The following is a 16,794-nucleotide window of genomic DNA, read 5'->3' as shown; positions in this document are numbered from 1 at the left end:
ACATGACCGGTATACCCGAGAAGAGATTCGTGAGGCAGACAGGCAAAATACATCTGATGGGGATGAATTTGTGGAAGAAAGTGCCTATGCAGATTCTCTTGCACCAAGGCTACAAAGAAATGAACTAGCAAGGTGGTCCACATTTAGGGACCAGATTGGGTCAAACATATTTTGGGACTAGAGGAGACTGCGAAGATGATTAGGAGTTATAGTATATGGATTAATTGCACATCATCATTGTTAGAACCAATTTGTGTTGATTGCAGTTCTTATAATGTCTAAAACGTCCAATTTATTTGTTTTATTAGATATTCATGACTTACTTGTTAGACAGTTTAATATATCAACAATATTGTTTAAACACCATATTTATGTATTGCACATGCTTATTTTTTACGTTGTTGATTACTAGAGGTATTTTCAATATTTCTTTATGGTAATGTATGTACATGTCTATGTGTTATTTATTTACTGCATGAAATGGAATACTTTTGGCCAAGGATGGTCTCTAGTAGAGATACAATAGGAACATCTATCAGTAATAGAAAAGATGGAAATAAGGGAAAGGATGTGTTGTCTATCTCTCAAACTATGTCCAACAAGGGTGATTGAAGTCGACAAATAAGATGAAATGATGCCATGGACAAGGCATTTATTGAGCTACTTGCTGATCAAGTAGCATTGGGCAATAAGATTGATAAGGGGTTTCAGACATCTGCATACACATCAGTATGCAAGGAGATGACTGCCCGCTTCAATATTAATATGAGAACACCCCATATTAAGAGTAGAATGAGAATAATAAAACCCATATACATGGAAGCCAAGAAGCTGCTCGGGACTAGTGGCTTCGACTAGAATGGATCCAAGAATCAAATCATAGCTGACCCAATTGTTTGGGATGATTAAATCAAGGTAAATGTGGCATATTGGGTTTTTTTAATTAATGTTTAAAAATTCGCAACTGGTAATGATGCCATCTACAATGCAGGCCAATCCACTTGCACTGTAGGGTGATGGAGATGTTTGAGGAAATGCAAACAGTTTTGGGAAATGATTAGCCTACGAGTGACAAGGCTATGGTAGGGTTTGAGAATATGATTGAGTGTAATGCTGATGTTGATGGTGCTGAAGAGGATGACCTTGAGTTCAATGATGATGCAACAACCTCCACTGGCTGTTGATGAATTCATCTATGAAGATGGCACCCAATCAGTCTCCAACAACAACCGAAGGGCAGGTTCCTCAAGCTAAAAAAAAAAGAGTGCATAGATCAAAATCGAAGCCCAACTAGGACTTTATTGATGCAATTGACATAATGAATATTACAATGTCAAAAATTGCATATGCACTTAGAGTGGAAACTGAGTTAGATTTCTTAAATCATTTATGGAAAGAAGTTATGGACTTGAAAGGATATGACATCCAAGTCCATAACATTGTATTTGGGTACCTAGGTGAACAAGAGAAGGAAACAAAGATTTTTCTTGCGAGGGACAAGCATTTAGGGCTCAGATGGTCCTATCCATCATATCCAAGATGACTGGTTTTGGTGGATTGCAGTAGTACCTCTTCTCTTATTATGAAGTTTAGACAATGGAACTTTAACACTTCTACCCTTTTTTGTTATAACTTAGGTTGATGCACTTGCTGATAAAACATATTAATTAGTTGGTGGCAACTATAGTAGCTTTTAACACTCTTTTTAGTGCTTACTTATACATTGATACTTTTGACTTTGTTTGTAGTATGTCATAATTTGTCTGTTGCTTTGCAATGTACTCACATAAACTTGTCAAAATGATGAGGTGTGTAGGATGAAAAAAATCCTATGTTGTGTTCAAGGGGAGAAAGCCAGGTGTGTATGATTCATGGCCTTAGTGTCAAAAGCAAGTTGTTGGGTTCAGAGGGAATTCTTATTGTTCATATAACAGTCGAGAAGAAGTTGAAGATGTATACTATAAGTATTGTGAAGTACAGTTGGATACAACATATTCCTTTGAGAAGTTGATTGCAGAGCCATCCACATCAACAATTAGGCCATATCTGATAGGAGGCATCATTGGATTCTTCATTGGGATTGTGGCATGGGGGTTGTTTAATTAGCCAAATCATTTGGAAGGTATATATATATGAGAAGAGAGAGAGGGAGAGGGAGAGGGAGAGAGAGAAAGAGAGAGGGAGGGAGGAAGAGAGAGATTGATAAATAGATAGATAGAGAGAGATAGGGAGATGTGTGAGGGAAAGAGAGAGATATGGATGGTTCAAATGCAATTGAACTAAACACTAGGTGTGTGTGTGTGTGTGTGTGTGCTGTCTTCTGTTGAGCAGGAAATGTGAGGGAAAGGGAGATGTGTTTGTTGTCATATTATCATTAGCAGGTCACTTATATTGAGCAGGAACCACATGTTGGATCACTTATCATTATCATTATCATATCTGATTTTATCATCTATTATGGATCACTTATAGCAGGAACCACATTTCATCATCTGTTTTCATGTAGCTATCCTCTGTGTTCATTACCAGATCAGATAAACTGATCTCATCATTGTATATTTATTAGTTGTTAGCGGGTCACTTATATTTATCAGGCCTCATTGTTTGAAGGCTGAAATGGCATTCAATGATTTGTAAATGGATTGATTAATAATTGTGAGTGCAAACTGTTATTAGGTATCATTGTTTGAAGGCTGACGGCACCTTCAATGAAATATAAGTGGATTGGGTAGGAAATGTGGATGGATTGTTTAGGGTGTGTTAGAATATCTCATGTTTGAATGAAATGTGAATGGATTGAATAGGAATGGGAAGGAGATCCAATAGGTGAGCAGAAATAGAGTGATATAATTATCATTCTCATATTTGTTATCAGATGAGCAAATATATGGACTGATATTCAACAAAATATGGGTATGCCCATATGGTCTACATCATCTTAATCTGAGGGAGATCCAACCCATCATCTTAATCTTCCCACAGATGTAGTCGATGCAGAATTGGGTAATAGATGGGAAAACAAGTCTATGTATGAGCCTGAATTCAAAGAAAATCGATGATGGTGTGGAACTTCTAACTGTTTAAGCAAGCTCTTGTGTAGGGTTGCAATAGAATTAAGAACATGTCTCTCTCCTGCATGAAAATTGTAAGGATTCCTTCACACTAATTTAAGCCAATTTCTGCCAGAAGAAACCTCTCGTATATGAAAGATCGGTATGGATTAGCTACCACTAGCTGAATTGTGGACTCAGGACTGTAACCAATTTGGCAAGCTCGACCAATTGGCCTCAAACAATATTAAGCCGAGCTCACATGCACATTTTCTATCACTATAGTTGTAACAATGGATGGTTCAAATTTCTTGCATTGAACTGGTGGTTATTATTGGAAAAAGCACACTAGGTAATTAGAACATTTGTGTTTGCTCTCATAGTTTGCATCGATTTCAAACAAACGATAGTAAATTTGTGCTATGATTTATATAAATTCCAAACAAACGAGAAGAGTGCAAAAACCATACTAACTCTTGAACGGATTTTGCACTCACGAATCGAGATGAGTCCAAAAATGCATGGTACATATTTGCATTTGCATTGGAAATAAACGCAGCCTTAAACTCAGTTTGGAACAATACAAATGCAAATGTATACGGTATAAATACATATAAAGTATAAAAATATACAAAATATAAGGTTTTGCACTTTACATATTGGCATTTGTGCTCAATCCAAACTGATCCTTAAATTCGTGATGAATAGTGAAGTGGGGTTCAGGTTGAGACTTGAGATCTGCTGATGTGGAAGAGGGTGATACCGTCACCGACGGGGAGCCGGAAGATATTGATCTTGGGATCCACAGCCAGGGCTTTGTACTGTTAAGCTCCAACATGAAATCTCTGTAATACCTGACGTACTTGCAGAGGAGTGCGACCGATGGACTGGCGGAGCCACCACCGACCCATTCCAGAGGATGTTGTCGTACCCAATTACACCCCCGACAGCTCTATTAGCTTCTTGTGGTAGTTGAGATAGTTGTCCTTGTCCGCGTCAACAAATATGAAATCGAACGTCCCATGATACTTTCCCTGTAAACCATTATCAATAAATCCACTGTTTGTTATTTATTTAATTATTAAAGGAAGAAAGACTAAGAGATGGATGGTGGTGGGTTTATAAGGAAGAAAGTATTAGTTACTCACGTCTTCGATCATTTTGGTCGAGAACAGGTAGAGCAAGGCCTTCCTCAAAATTTGATCTTGGAGTTCAAACTTGTACTGCTGCGGACATTTAAACCCCAATGCAGAAAACGTTATAGCTAGAGAGAATAGAATGTATTGAGTTACATAGAAAATGATAAAATTTTGGAAAAATTTTTGATCAGCCCTGTATTTTGATTTAAGTGATAATTTGGTCCCAAAACTTTAAAATGTGATAATTCAGTATCCAAACTTTTAAAATGTGACAATCTGTACTTAAGCTTTTAAAATATGATAATCTAGTATCTATCGTTAATCAGTCTGTTAATCAGCCATTAAGTGACATTTGAAAAGTCAAAAAATGCTTTAAGAATGTCATCTAATTCTTTTTATCAACCATCCAAACATCATTGACAATAAAATGAACAATCCCAAATTCTAGATTCTCCTACATAATCACCAACTTTTTTGAATAAAAGAAGCCATGATTTGGGACTGTTTAGTTTTTTCTCAATGTTTAAATGGTTAATAAAGAGAATTAAATGACATTCAAATGGATATTTTTTATTTTCAAATATCACTTAATTAAGGGACTAATTAATAATATTATAACAAGCACTGGATTGTAACATTTTAAAAGTTCGAGCACTGAATTGTCGCATTTTAAAATTTGAGGACTAAATTGTCACTTGACCAAATGTGTGGTTACCGGTCAATTTTAGTGTAACCCGGTCTTGTATTCCTATCCGGTCCGGTTTTTAGACACTGTTGTCTGTATTTTCGAAGGAAAACTTTCGTCTTCGTCAGTGATTTTGGGGAGACTGGGGAGACGGGGGTGACGACTGACGAGTGCGGAGTGAAAGCAGAAGCATTTTCGTTGGAGAGTTGGAGGGACAGCCATGGAAAATCCTCTTGTAATGCTCGATAAGGGCACAAATTGTTCTTCCTGGAACTACTGTGGCCAGAGATTGGCGACGGGATTGTTGGATGGAACACTTGTGATTTTTGATTCTCTCGAACCAGATTCCTCGACCTTCACCTGCACGTCAAGAACTAAGGTTCGTAAGTTGGTCTTATCTCTTCTTTCAATTTTTTTTTTTCTTTATAGCGAAGTTGTAAATATAATAGACCAAAAACTTTGTTAAAGCTTCCGCTTCTCTTGATGGAAAACACAACTGAAAATCGGTATAATCTGTCCGTTCTTGGTGCAATGTGGTTCTCTTGTGGAGTAATTTTCTTCCAGTTTGAGAATTTTTCTAATTATTAATTTAAGCACCGTTAGTTTTTTGAATTATTATAGTTTCAACTTTCATATTTACTCTGGTCGACTTACATGGCTTTTTCGATGTTTTAAGCTTTAAAAAAAGTAGCATTCGTATATTAGTAGTTGCTCATGTTCTATCTGAAGGAATCAGATCACATACCTCTAAGGTTGTGCTCAACATCTTCTCTCCTCAACGACCTCACTACTGAGGGGTAATATAGTAAAGTTATCATTTTTCTTGAGATCAGTCCATGGATGACCCGAAATGGAGACTTTCTGGTGGACTATATACCTAAATGAATTCAGCTTTTTGAGTCACTGTATGCAATTGAACCGGTCATGCAAAGCCCTCAATAAATTGCCAAAACTTTTATTTGTTACTGCAATTGCTGCTGTCTGTGGTAGCATTAGTCTAAATACTACTCACAAGTAATTGTATGCCTTATGCGTAATGAAGCAGAGAAAATGATTACAAACATGTTTGTCACTTGTGAGTCAGATTTAGACCATTGAAATTTCTTCTTTTTTCTGTTTTTCTCTTCAAAATCTTGGTTCATCCCAGCAAATATGAATTATCTTTGTGAGCGCTGACCTGTGGTTCTTGATAAGGCCTAGCTTGTTTGAAGTGGCATGCCTTTTGTATTGTATTGAGGCATTTGGAGGGAGAGAAATTTTAGGATCTTCATGGTGAAGAAATAGCATCCCATGAGGAAATAGTTGGATCCAAGGTTTAAAGTATTGATACAGTCCAATACACCGAATAGGGAGCATTGGACTTTAAAATAACATTCTTTTATTTTTTATTTTTAGTTTTTTCTCCAAACATGTTCAGGGGGTCTGGCTACCCCCTAAAATAGGTTAACCCTGAAACTCCCTGTATTTTGTGTATCGGTGGGTCATCAAAATACGATACATATTGGCCGATACATTGCAAAATTTTGATTCTTGGTTGTATCTATGTGCTCAATTCTTATTCATCATTTTTTTTTTAAATTTTGAATCTCAAAGAATTTGATGGGGTAAATAAATACCATTTTGAGCCAGGTCCTTTTTTGTTTTGAAATAGAGAGAACTCTGGCCACAGCTGCCTTGTTTGTATCGTAAATGGATGGTATTTGTACAAAAGCCTTTTTTTATGCTTTTTGAGTATTATGCTAATACCTTGTATGCTATTTTCTTTTTGCAATGAAAATTTTGTGACCTATAAGAACTTATGAACCAAGGTGGAATCCATAGTCATATCCTTGCAAGATACAGTTTGGAAGACAGCCTTTCTGCTTCTTTAGGGCCCATTAGTAAGGATTAATGCTCATGTTCCAATATTCAATTTCTGGTTGAAATGTCACTTTTGACTTTTGCATACATTTTGTTTTTTTGTCCTTTTCATTTCTATTTAAAAGCACAAAATAGAAACCTTAGGGTTGAATGCATGAAAGAGGAAGAGAAATTGGGTATGTGTATATTTGTACTTTGAATTGGAAAAGAGACACATATTTATAAAAAAAAAAAGTTAGAAAAGAGACGCATGTGACATCATGCATCCCTTAATTTCTATTTAAGGGGACTATAATTTTGTTTTGAAGTTTTGTATTTGACCCTTTAACAACAGCACTGAGCTACAAGAAGTAAATTCTGCAAATTCATCCTTCAAAGCTTTCATGTCCGAGAACAAAATTTTTCTTTTTACGATCAATAATTTTTTTTTTCTATTTTACTTATTATAAAAAAATCTTTCATGCACAACAATGTTCTCTAAATTTTCCCAATATTTTTTCATTTAACCTTCTTATAGGCACATGGAGCAAGTATTACAAAAGTTATTTGGGTTCCTCCAGAGTATGGTGATGCAGTTGCATGCATTTGTGCAGATGGAACATTATTGCTATGGGAGGAAGTTGAGGAAGGTATAGGGTTATTTGGTTCTCAAATCAGGAAGAACTCCTTTGGTTCAACTTTGTATATCTTCAGTTTGCAAGATTTTTGTCTCTTTTTCATTAATGTTATCAATGTGGTGAGGTGATGGCCTATCATTTTGGCCTCTCTAGTTAAATGACTAGTTCCTGCAAAGATACTGAATAAGTGATGACAAGAAGATATATTCTAAATTTAAGATATTGATGCAATCTCTTAAACAAGTTAAATTAGACTGTAATTATGCAGGAAAAGAATGACGCTGAACATTTAGTTTGTAAGTTTTGTTTTCCAAACATAAGGAAGTTATGCTGGATAGACTAGGATCAAGGATCAAAATATTGATATGCCTGATACCAATAATTGGTATTGGTGTGTATCAATGATACTCTTGCCTTTTTTTTTTTTTTTTTTTATTTATCAGCATGAGAGGGATGCCTTCTATCATGTCAAAGTTTCAAACCCCCCAACCCTGTGTGTATTGGTGTATCCACATGTCTCCTTGACTACCAATGTGGATACGAATACGATATGCCCGATATGTGGTATATTGTATCAATATTTTTGATCCTTGACTAGGTAGGGACTAGGGAGTTACAGCCTTTGTTACCCAACGAAATTGGGGAGCCTTGACTATTTAATATGCCCTTTGTGGAAACCTTTTACCAGCATATCATTGTTGGAAGAAAACTTGAAAAAATTCTTCCACTGCCTTCTCTATTTTTATGCTTTCTTTCTATTTTTGAACCAATACCCAAGCATGTCCCATCACAAGTTTTTAAAGCAACAGCACAAATATATTCTATATTATTTCAAATAATTAGAGATAAAAGAAAATAAAAAAGCTTTAAAATTACTTTGTGGTTAACTAGGATGACTAGTTGTTAAATTGACTTATTGACTAGCTGACCTACTCGATGCTTAGTCATCCTAGGCATGAGTATCAACTGACTAGCTAGTGATGCAGTCATCTGGCCCTCAACTGACTAGTTGATGCTTTGAAGGCACTGTTTTTCATCTGATTAGTGATACATGATAATGTCTATATTCAGAAAACTGACTTGTTTCCTTGTGATAAAACATAATTGCCAAAAGTATCCCTCTGTCCCTCATCATTTTTTTCCTTTTTTTAATCAATTATCAACCCTTTATTTGTATCTTTTAACTTAACATTTTTTTCTAGATATTCTTTACATTTAGTACTTAAATATAGATCTTTTCTATAGCTACACATTTGACAATAAAGTGACCTCTCCTTTTCTTTCCTTTTTGTCTATATTTTAGGCCCACAACTTCTAAAATGGAAGCTGTGCAAGCTCTTTGAAAGCAATGCAACTCAGGTGCTGGATGTCCGATTCGGAATTTCCCTAACAAGTTTGAAAATGGTCAATGCAATTTCTAACAATTTTGAACAGTTTTTCCTTTTTATTATTTTTATTCCATCAAACTAGGTAATTTTCAGATGAATGTTGATTCTTGGTTTAACAAACTTTTTATCTGCCATATTTTTTTTTTTCATTTTAATGATTCTTGGTCTAAGCCTTGTCCCAACTATATGGGGTTGTCTACGTGAATTGTATTCCACCATTCCACTCTGTACACCATTGTTTTACACATTAATAAAATTATTGTTTTATAAGGGAGGTTGGCTTACCCTTCTTAAGGCTACACTCCCTATCCTTCCAACTTATTTCCTTTTTTGTTCAAGATGCCGGCCAAGACAAGAAATCAGGTGGAGAAGCTTCAACATGATTTTCTTTGGGATGGAGGAGGGGAGAATACTATAAGAGGGATCATTTGGTTAGTTGGAACTTGGAAGGAGGCCTGCAAGGACAAGAAAGAGGGAGGCTTAGGGTTGGCTCACTTTTCTGAAAAGAATATTGTTCTCCTAGGCAAGTGGTTATGGTAATCCAAGAATAACTCTCTTTGGGCTTCTGTGATTCGCAGCAAATGTGGAGGTAGCAGATTAGGCACGGGCAGATCTCAATCTCTGAATAGATTCTTTTCAGCAAATCATTGGAAAGGCATAACCCTTATGCATCTTATCTTCTCCTTATATTCAGTCTAGGTGACCTAAACCTAATCAAAATTTGGACTGGTCTTTAGTGGGAAACTCAAACTTTTTGTGTGTCATACCCTAAACTCTTTCATCTTGTCCTAGGCAAACAAGCCTTGGTGTCCTCAACCCTCAGCAGAGACGAACATGGGATAGCATATAACTTCAACTTCCATAGAGACCTCACAGATAGGGATCTCCTACCTAACTTCTCAAATTTCTGAAGTCTATCTTTCTCCTACCCTCCTAGACAAGATAATTTGGTCATTCACTCCTAAAAGTATTTTCACAATCAAATCCTACTTTGAAGGGCTGATTGCTGCTTCCACTTCCAACTCTTTTCCGGACAGAACAATCTGTCTCTGTCTGTTTTCTCCCAGATTTGATTTCTATGGGAAATAGCTTGCGGCAAGATTAGCATTTATGGTCATGCTTGTGTTTCCTGCCTTCAGGAGTGTGAATCCATTAGCCATCTACATATTAATTGCCAAGTGGCTCATAGCTTATGTCAAGCTTTTTCCTCTCACGACCTGATAAGAGATGGTAGCTTTTTCTGGGCTCCACCCAATTTTATCTGTGATTTTATTCATCAATGGCAGAGCAGCAAGCTTGGAAAGGGGTGAACTCTTTTGGAAGGCAGTTCTTCATGCTGTCATGGGGTGCATAAGAGCGGAACAGAAGAATTTTTGAGAATAAATGCACTAACCTGGAAAATCTGAGAAGATGTGCTGTGATCTTGGTCAATTCTTGGATGCTGACTCTTGGAGATTTTGCAATCATCCCCTGCTCCTGGTCAGATCAGCCCTCCTCTGTCTCCTAGACATTCCAACACCTTTATTTTTGCACTTCGATGGCAGAAGAGCCTTGGAGGTTCTCTCATTTTTATCTATGAAATAGCAGAAATCACAGCTACTATAAACTGCAAGTTCAGATGGATTCCAAGTAACCTAAATCAGGGATGGGAAGGGATATATTGTGTAGTGCTAATAGATTACTTTGATTGACTGGGCTTTTTCTTTTTGTTGCTAAGCCCTTTTGTACATCATTCATGTACATCCTCCCTCAACTTTGTTTAATGAAAGTTTCTATTTCTCAAAAAAATTATTGTTTCTATTGCTGAATAAAAACTGTTTGAATTCTGTATGTGTATATATTTAAACTTTTCTGTTATTTTGGGAAAATTATGAACTTGGCCAACCTTAGACGGTTCCGCTTTAGGACAGCAAATTTTCAATATGTAAGGTGATGCCATCTTTTAAAAGTTAATTACAATTTGGAGATCATGTACACTTGTTTAGAATCATTCTAAGTATGCATTTTATATGCATAATTTTGTATTTTTGGAGATCATATTGAAGGACATATATTTCTCAAATGGATGAAGGCAGTGATGTTACTGTCAATGGTATCGTCTCGATGCATTGTTTCCTCTTCCAATAGAATTTACAATTACCGAGGCCCTCAAGTTGGTGCAGTGAAAGATTTATTTGTTGGTTATTTAGTAAAATGAAACTTATTTATTTCCATGGAAAAATGATACATGTTAAATTTGTAATAAAAAATATTAAAGATTGTAACACATGTGATTGGGAACAAAAACATATAGTGGGTTTATATTTACTGTTTCATTTCCCACTGATATAGGTTGTTGCATATTCAGATGGCCATGTTAAAGTTTATGAGCTGCTGGACCCATTGTTACTTAATAAATGGCAACTTCAGGTAAATCATGTTAACTGATTCTATCTTGTCACTGTATTAGGTTCTATTTCAGAATCTTGTAGGTTAGATTGCTGAGAGGCTGTTTTTCTTTTCTTTTTTGATGAATTTCTAAAAGGTTGTTTGATAACAGCTGAAGTGGCTGAACTGAAAAGCTTATTGCTTTTTGTCTTTTGGTAAGTTTTTGATGAGGCCGTGGGTTCCTTAATGCTGAAGATGAAGTTGAGTAGATTACTAATTTACTATACCCCTTGTGTATTTTTTTATGTAATTATTTTATCCACTAAAAGACAAAGCAATAAATTGTTTAGTTCAGCATCTTCAACCATTATCAAACAGCCCCTAACATTGATAGGATTTATGTAAGATAGGAAGGATCAATAAAATTTAATTTAATGTAAAATCTTGTTTTCATTTTTACACGCTTGTGCTTAACATGGTCTCCCTGCTAGTGGTCTAGTAATGGCACAGAACTAGTCAATGCAAATAGTGGCTGCTCAATTGGATGCTTATGATGGTATTCCAAAATGATTCATCTTGGGAATTTTGGCATGATTAAGCAGAGGAACTAGCCACCTCCTGTCCCCCACTATATGATTTTTGGCATTATTAGGTAGAGAAACTTTTTGGTACTCCAAAATGACTCATCCCCCAGCCCCCCCTCCTGGTTGTTTACAACACTGAAAATATTCATTGCTTGGCCATTGTTGAGCCCCATGTAGATTTGATACATGTACTAAGGATCTAGTGACAGTACCTTGTGGAGGATCTCAAAGAGTCCCTTTAAGTAATTGATCATGGCTACTATATATTAGGATCTCATAAGTTAATAATGGCATCAGTAGGACTGATTGAATAAGAAATCTTGTGTCATTGGTCTACTTCCATGATTACCGTATGGATGGGAAAGGGTGGATCTAAAGGAGAAAAGTGAGAGTAGGGTAAAACCAAGTAACCAGGAAGAAATTCTTGTAGAAGAGGTCTAATTTAAGGTGGTGAACAATGACAAAACCACACTTCTCAACTTGGGATATTTCAGTCAAGTTATGGAGATTCATGAATGGCAGGTAAAAGGTGTGTTTTTATGTGAGGGATGCACCTTTAGATCCACCCTACTTTAAAGGAGAAAGAAATATGAAATGTCTATTAGACTTTCAGATGCTAGCGTTATGCACAAACCTTTACAATATATTCTTTTTATCTTTTGCCAGGCAGGGTTCCAGAATGTAATTGATTCAGTAGCCATGTGTGGGAAGGCGTCATGTTTGTCTGCATCCATCTCTTGGAATCCTCAAATAAGTGAAAGCCATCATTCAAGTTTTGTTCTGGGTTTTAATTCAGATCTACCACAATTCAACTCGTCCAAGGTATATAATTCTCTACACAATCTTCCTTTTTCGTTGAGTTTTCTTTTTTAAAGGAAATGCATTAAATTGATGCTCCCAAAATCTGGTAGAATAGTGGATGTGTCTTCTCATGTAGGTTTGTAATGGATTGGATCTGTGTATAGTCAAATTTGATCCAAATGGATTCTAGCCATCTGTGTGTCTGTGTGTGATCCTTGATAAACCAAGTAATGGTATCTTCTTTCTTTTTTTCTTGATAAATAACCTCATTTTATTGATTTTAAAAACTATTAATGGTATTTTCTTAGACCCATTTTTTTGTTGAAAATACGTAGTTAAACCAGGTGTACATGCTGTATACTCTTTGGGCCAATCCAAGTGGTAGATCCCATGTTTTTGACCACTTAAGGTAATAGTGCAACTTAGTTGGATTTGGGACATTGTCCAGTCATTTGTTAACTCTATTTTTATTTGTACGAAATGAATAAGGTTAGTGGTGGCCTGGTGGGTGCTTCAGTAAAGTAGCTAGCTTTTTCAAATGCAGACTTTCTTCATACTTGTAAGAGTAGGTATTGCAATGTTAAGTTTTGAGGTCCATGTCCAGGATTTATCTTTTGTGTTTTCAAAACCAGATTACAAAAAGAAAAAAAAAACAAAGAAGAATATTGCACATCCATATCCCAGGTTTGCTTTGAAGACAAGTTCCGGTAAGTGCAAGTGAAACAAATGAAAAGATTATCTCGTTCTCATAAATATATACCACACAGGTTTGGGAATTTGATGAGGCTCATCAACGGTGGCTGCCAGTTGCAGAGTTAGCTTTGCCTGGAGACAAGGGTGATCAGGTTTATGCAGTTGCATGGGCACCCAATATTGGGAGGTAAGGATCTAGTCTGGTAAATTTGTAACACACACACAAATGTTCCTGTAAATTTGTGGGATCTAAATGCACCGTGTGTGTGGTTGTTTGTTAAAAATGAAAGTCTTACATGTATTGGTGACCTTTGACATATAACATATGCTATGTTTAAGTTGATTATGACCTCAGTAATTTATTGTTACAATCCATTTGTCCCACGTTGCTAGTATGGGATGCTAATGTGAGATATCCCACATCGGTAGCATGGGATACTGTTGTGGTATATATGTGCTTGGGTTCCCTCCCTCTATTTAGGGGTGAGTTCTCCCAAGGCATGTATCAAATGGTATCAGGGCCTACACCATGCCTCCATGCCTCCCAGTTGCAATCGTGCAGCATGGGTGGTGACGTCGGTATTGCAGTGTTTGGTCGGGGCTAGGTGGACTAGTGCAAAGCCAGCCTGCATCGGTGCCGGGACTATGGAGTGTGGTGAAAAGTTACGATCCATTTGTCCCATGTTGGTAGTATGGGATGCTAATGTGAGATATCCCACATCGGTAGTGTGGGATACTGTTGTGTGGTATATATGTGCTTGGGTTCCCTCTCTCTAACAGCTAGCTTTTAGGGGTGAGTTCTCCTAAGGCACGTATCATTTATCTTGTATTGGGTTAGGAATAGGAAAAAAATAATATGTTATGATAATAAAGTTTTTAAAACTTGTCTCTAGGCCATATGAGGTCATAGCTGTTGCAACATGCAAGGGGATTGCACTATGGCATCTGGGATTGAACGCTGACACAGAGGGAAGGCTTTCTGTTGAGAAGGTTGCATTGCTCTCTGGTCATGAAGGCGAGGTATGCATTTTGGACCAACAAAATAGGTGTGGAAGTATAAACTTGAACTCGTAGCCTGCTGTATCATTCTATCATTAATTGCCATAGATAATTCAAGTGTAGATCGTTAATTAGTCTACTGGTAATGATGCTTGTTTTTGTTTAGGTGTGGCAAATGGAGTGGGACATGAGTGGAATGACTCTGGCAACAACAGGAAGTGACGGGGTAGTCAGATTGTGGCAGTCTAATCTCAACGGTGTATGGCATGAACAAGCTGCCCTTGTGTCCACCTCGTAGAACCTCTTTCCCATTCAATATATTTCAATGGCTTTGTCCCATTCAATTGAAAATGTATAGAATCTAGCTCAGCAGTATGTTAACAAAAAACTTCAAATGTTTGGAGTGGATACTGCTGGAAAATAAGAGCAAGTTCTTGAAGAAACAGTTGTCATTTCTAGCCTATTTGTGAAGGAGATATTAACATATTCGTTGTCACCTCTTACTCTTCAAGAGCGCCTTCGTTTTGACTTCAAAGTTTGTTTGTTTAGTGAGGAAGTGGACGGAAGGTCGGAAGCTTCAAACTCCATGTGATTGCTAGAGTTAGAAATTCAAACAGCCATCATCTCTCCACGGTGTTGCTGGGGGTTGGAGTGTGACTGTTTCTCCAATTGTTGGATTTCACCTTTGAAATCTATAAATCGAAATGCAGGTTTACAGTTTGTGTGCTGCTTTGATCAAGTACCCCTTATAGGAGGATTTCTTGCATACCAAGAGATCAGTGGGGGATTAACTGAATCAGCACTCACCAGGCCTCAAATTTTGTAGTTGGAAGAGATCATAAAATTTTAAGTACAGTGTGAAGTATGGATACAAGTATTTCACTAGAGCAATCTTGTTTGCAACCATATTAGGAATTAACCCAGAAGAAACTCAAGGATCCCAGCCAACTTTGTAATTTCGTTTCCATCCGGATTACTTCAAAACTAAGCTCTGTCAAAAGAAGTGAAATCAGAAAGCACATAGCAAAGCCATTTGGAACCAAGCCAACTGGAGGAAAAAGCTGAAACTTACTGGCTTCCATGATTCAAACTAGCGTATCAATGGTATTCGAAAATCTGATTTCGAATTTGAGATTTGACATAATCGAATCGAACTCAAATAATTCGAATATCTAATCGGTCGAATTAAGATATCCTATTCATACCAAATAGTTAATCGGATTCGAATTCGGGTATGACCTGATTCAATTCAATAAATATCCGAATTTAATGATATTTAAATGCCTTATATAACTTATATATAATAATTAAATTATATATTTTATGTAAATAAAATATTTATTTTATATATTTATTAATTAACTAAAATAATTAATTTGTCAAATTCGAATTGAATCAAATATTTGAATATTTAATTGGATTTGAATTTGAATATAAATTTTTAATATCCATCAGATATCAAATCAAATTTGGATGTCAAGTTTTTTAATCAGATTTGCATTCGGATATTACTTGATCCCATTCGAACTTGGTCCATTTACACCCCTAATTCAAACCAAGCCCAACGACCTCCCATCAATCACCTCCTATTTGTTCATGATTTGTATTGCTATCTAAATTGAATATTGTACATGCAGAAAGCAGAAGAATTCATGCCACTACCGCAGTTCAAAGCAGAATGGTGGCTCCTCGTTGAGGGACTGAAGAAATCCACGAGTTCGGGATCAAGACTCTGATCGTTTTTTGTGACGCAACAGGTGTTGTAAATATGATAGAAGATGAAGCAATAGTAGATTGGAATGTAAAGCATATTCAGGAGGAGGAAGAGGTAAGAGGAAGTAGGGGTGCAAGTTGATTGGATCATGATCCGATTCTATTTGGTCGAATTTGGATCACACCAGTTTGGATCTTCGGATTGGATTCAGATCATTTTTCTGTTCGATTTGAAAAGATCTGATCTAATATATATATTATGTTTATTTATATAAATATAATATATATGTTATTTATTTATAAATATATTATTTATATTGTTTTTTTAATTTGTTATATTATTTATTTTTTTATAAAAAAACATATATATATATGAAGAAAATAATTAAAAAAATATTTGTATTTTTTGTTTTTCTTTATTTAAATTGGTATGTTTTATTTTTCTTTTAATAATTTATTAATTTTTAAAGAAAACAAATCAGATTGGATCAGACCTGAATATCCGACTTCCCAATCAGATTCAAATTTAGATGCATGTCTATTAGATCAGATCAGACCTATAATTAATTGTTCTGGATCAAATTCGGAAATACCTTGATTTGAATCGGGTCCGATCTATTTGCACCTTAAGAGAAAGTCAGGAATCAGTTAATTTTTTTTGATAATATATATGTAACTCATATAAGTAGATCTCTGCAAACTCATCTACCCGTGATCTAGTTTGTAAATACAACATAATAGTATCTGGTGAGGGCAGTTCAAATCTGCGCCCCATGGCTGGCGCCCTAAAAATGTCTCACGCAATTAGAAGCGGCCGCATGTCCTCCCACACGCATGCACTCGTGGGGAGCTAATAGGATGGCCATTAGTTTGGTAACGGAATCTACTCCTTACAAAT

At 36.1% G+C, this 16,794-nt stretch overlaps 1 protein-coding gene across 3 annotated transcripts; it reads left to right on the top strand.

Moving 5' to 3' along the window:
- Positions 1 to 4,939: 4,939 nt before the first annotated feature.
- LOC148879667 (protein SEH1-like) lies at positions 4,940 to 14,679 on the top strand. Of its 3 annotated transcripts, none has more exons than XM_088961272.1 (8): positions 4,940 to 5,253; positions 7,252 to 7,363; positions 8,655 to 8,710; positions 11,071 to 11,148; positions 12,357 to 12,512; positions 13,259 to 13,371; positions 14,078 to 14,204; positions 14,350 to 14,679. In XM_088961272.1, the coding sequence occupies exons 1-8, from the start codon at positions 5,095 to 5,097 to the stop codon at positions 14,479 to 14,481; spliced, it is 933 nt and encodes a 310-aa protein (XP_088817398.1). In that variant the 5' UTR covers positions 4,940 to 5,094; the 3' UTR covers positions 14,482 to 14,679. The 3 variants fall into 3 exon arrangements, with proteins under 3 accessions (XP_088817398.1, XP_088817397.1, XP_088817399.1); XM_088961271.1 differs by having other exon boundaries at positions 8,655 to 8,755; XM_088961273.1 differs by having other exon boundaries at positions 8,655 to 8,755; positions 14,078 to 14,230.
- Positions 14,680 to 16,794: the final 2,115 nt, after the last annotated feature.

Source organism: Nelumbo lutea, chromosome 1, assembly GCF_056320005.1.
Source record: "Nelumbo lutea isolate HS-2025 chromosome 1, American lotus-T2T, whole genome shotgun sequence".
Lineage (NCBI taxonomy): Eukaryota > Viridiplantae > Streptophyta > Magnoliopsida > Proteales > Nelumbonaceae > Nelumbo > Nelumbo lutea.
This window is presented reverse-complemented; position numbering and strand designations above follow the sequence as displayed.

Bases quoted from the DNA above. Each gene is read 5' to 3' on its own strand.
- LOC148879667 (XM_088961271.1), top strand. From the start codon at position 5,095: ATGGAAAATCCTCTTGTAATGCTCGATAAGGGCACAAATTGTTCTTCC. The intron at 7,364-8,654 runs GTATAGGGTTAT...TCTATATTTTAG, and splicing joins ATGGGAGGAAGTTGAGGAAG to GCCCACAACTTCTAAAATGG. The intron at 8,756-11,070 runs GTCAATGCAATT...CCACTGATATAG, and splicing joins CCCTAACAAGTTTGAAAATG to GTTGTTGCATATTCAGATGG.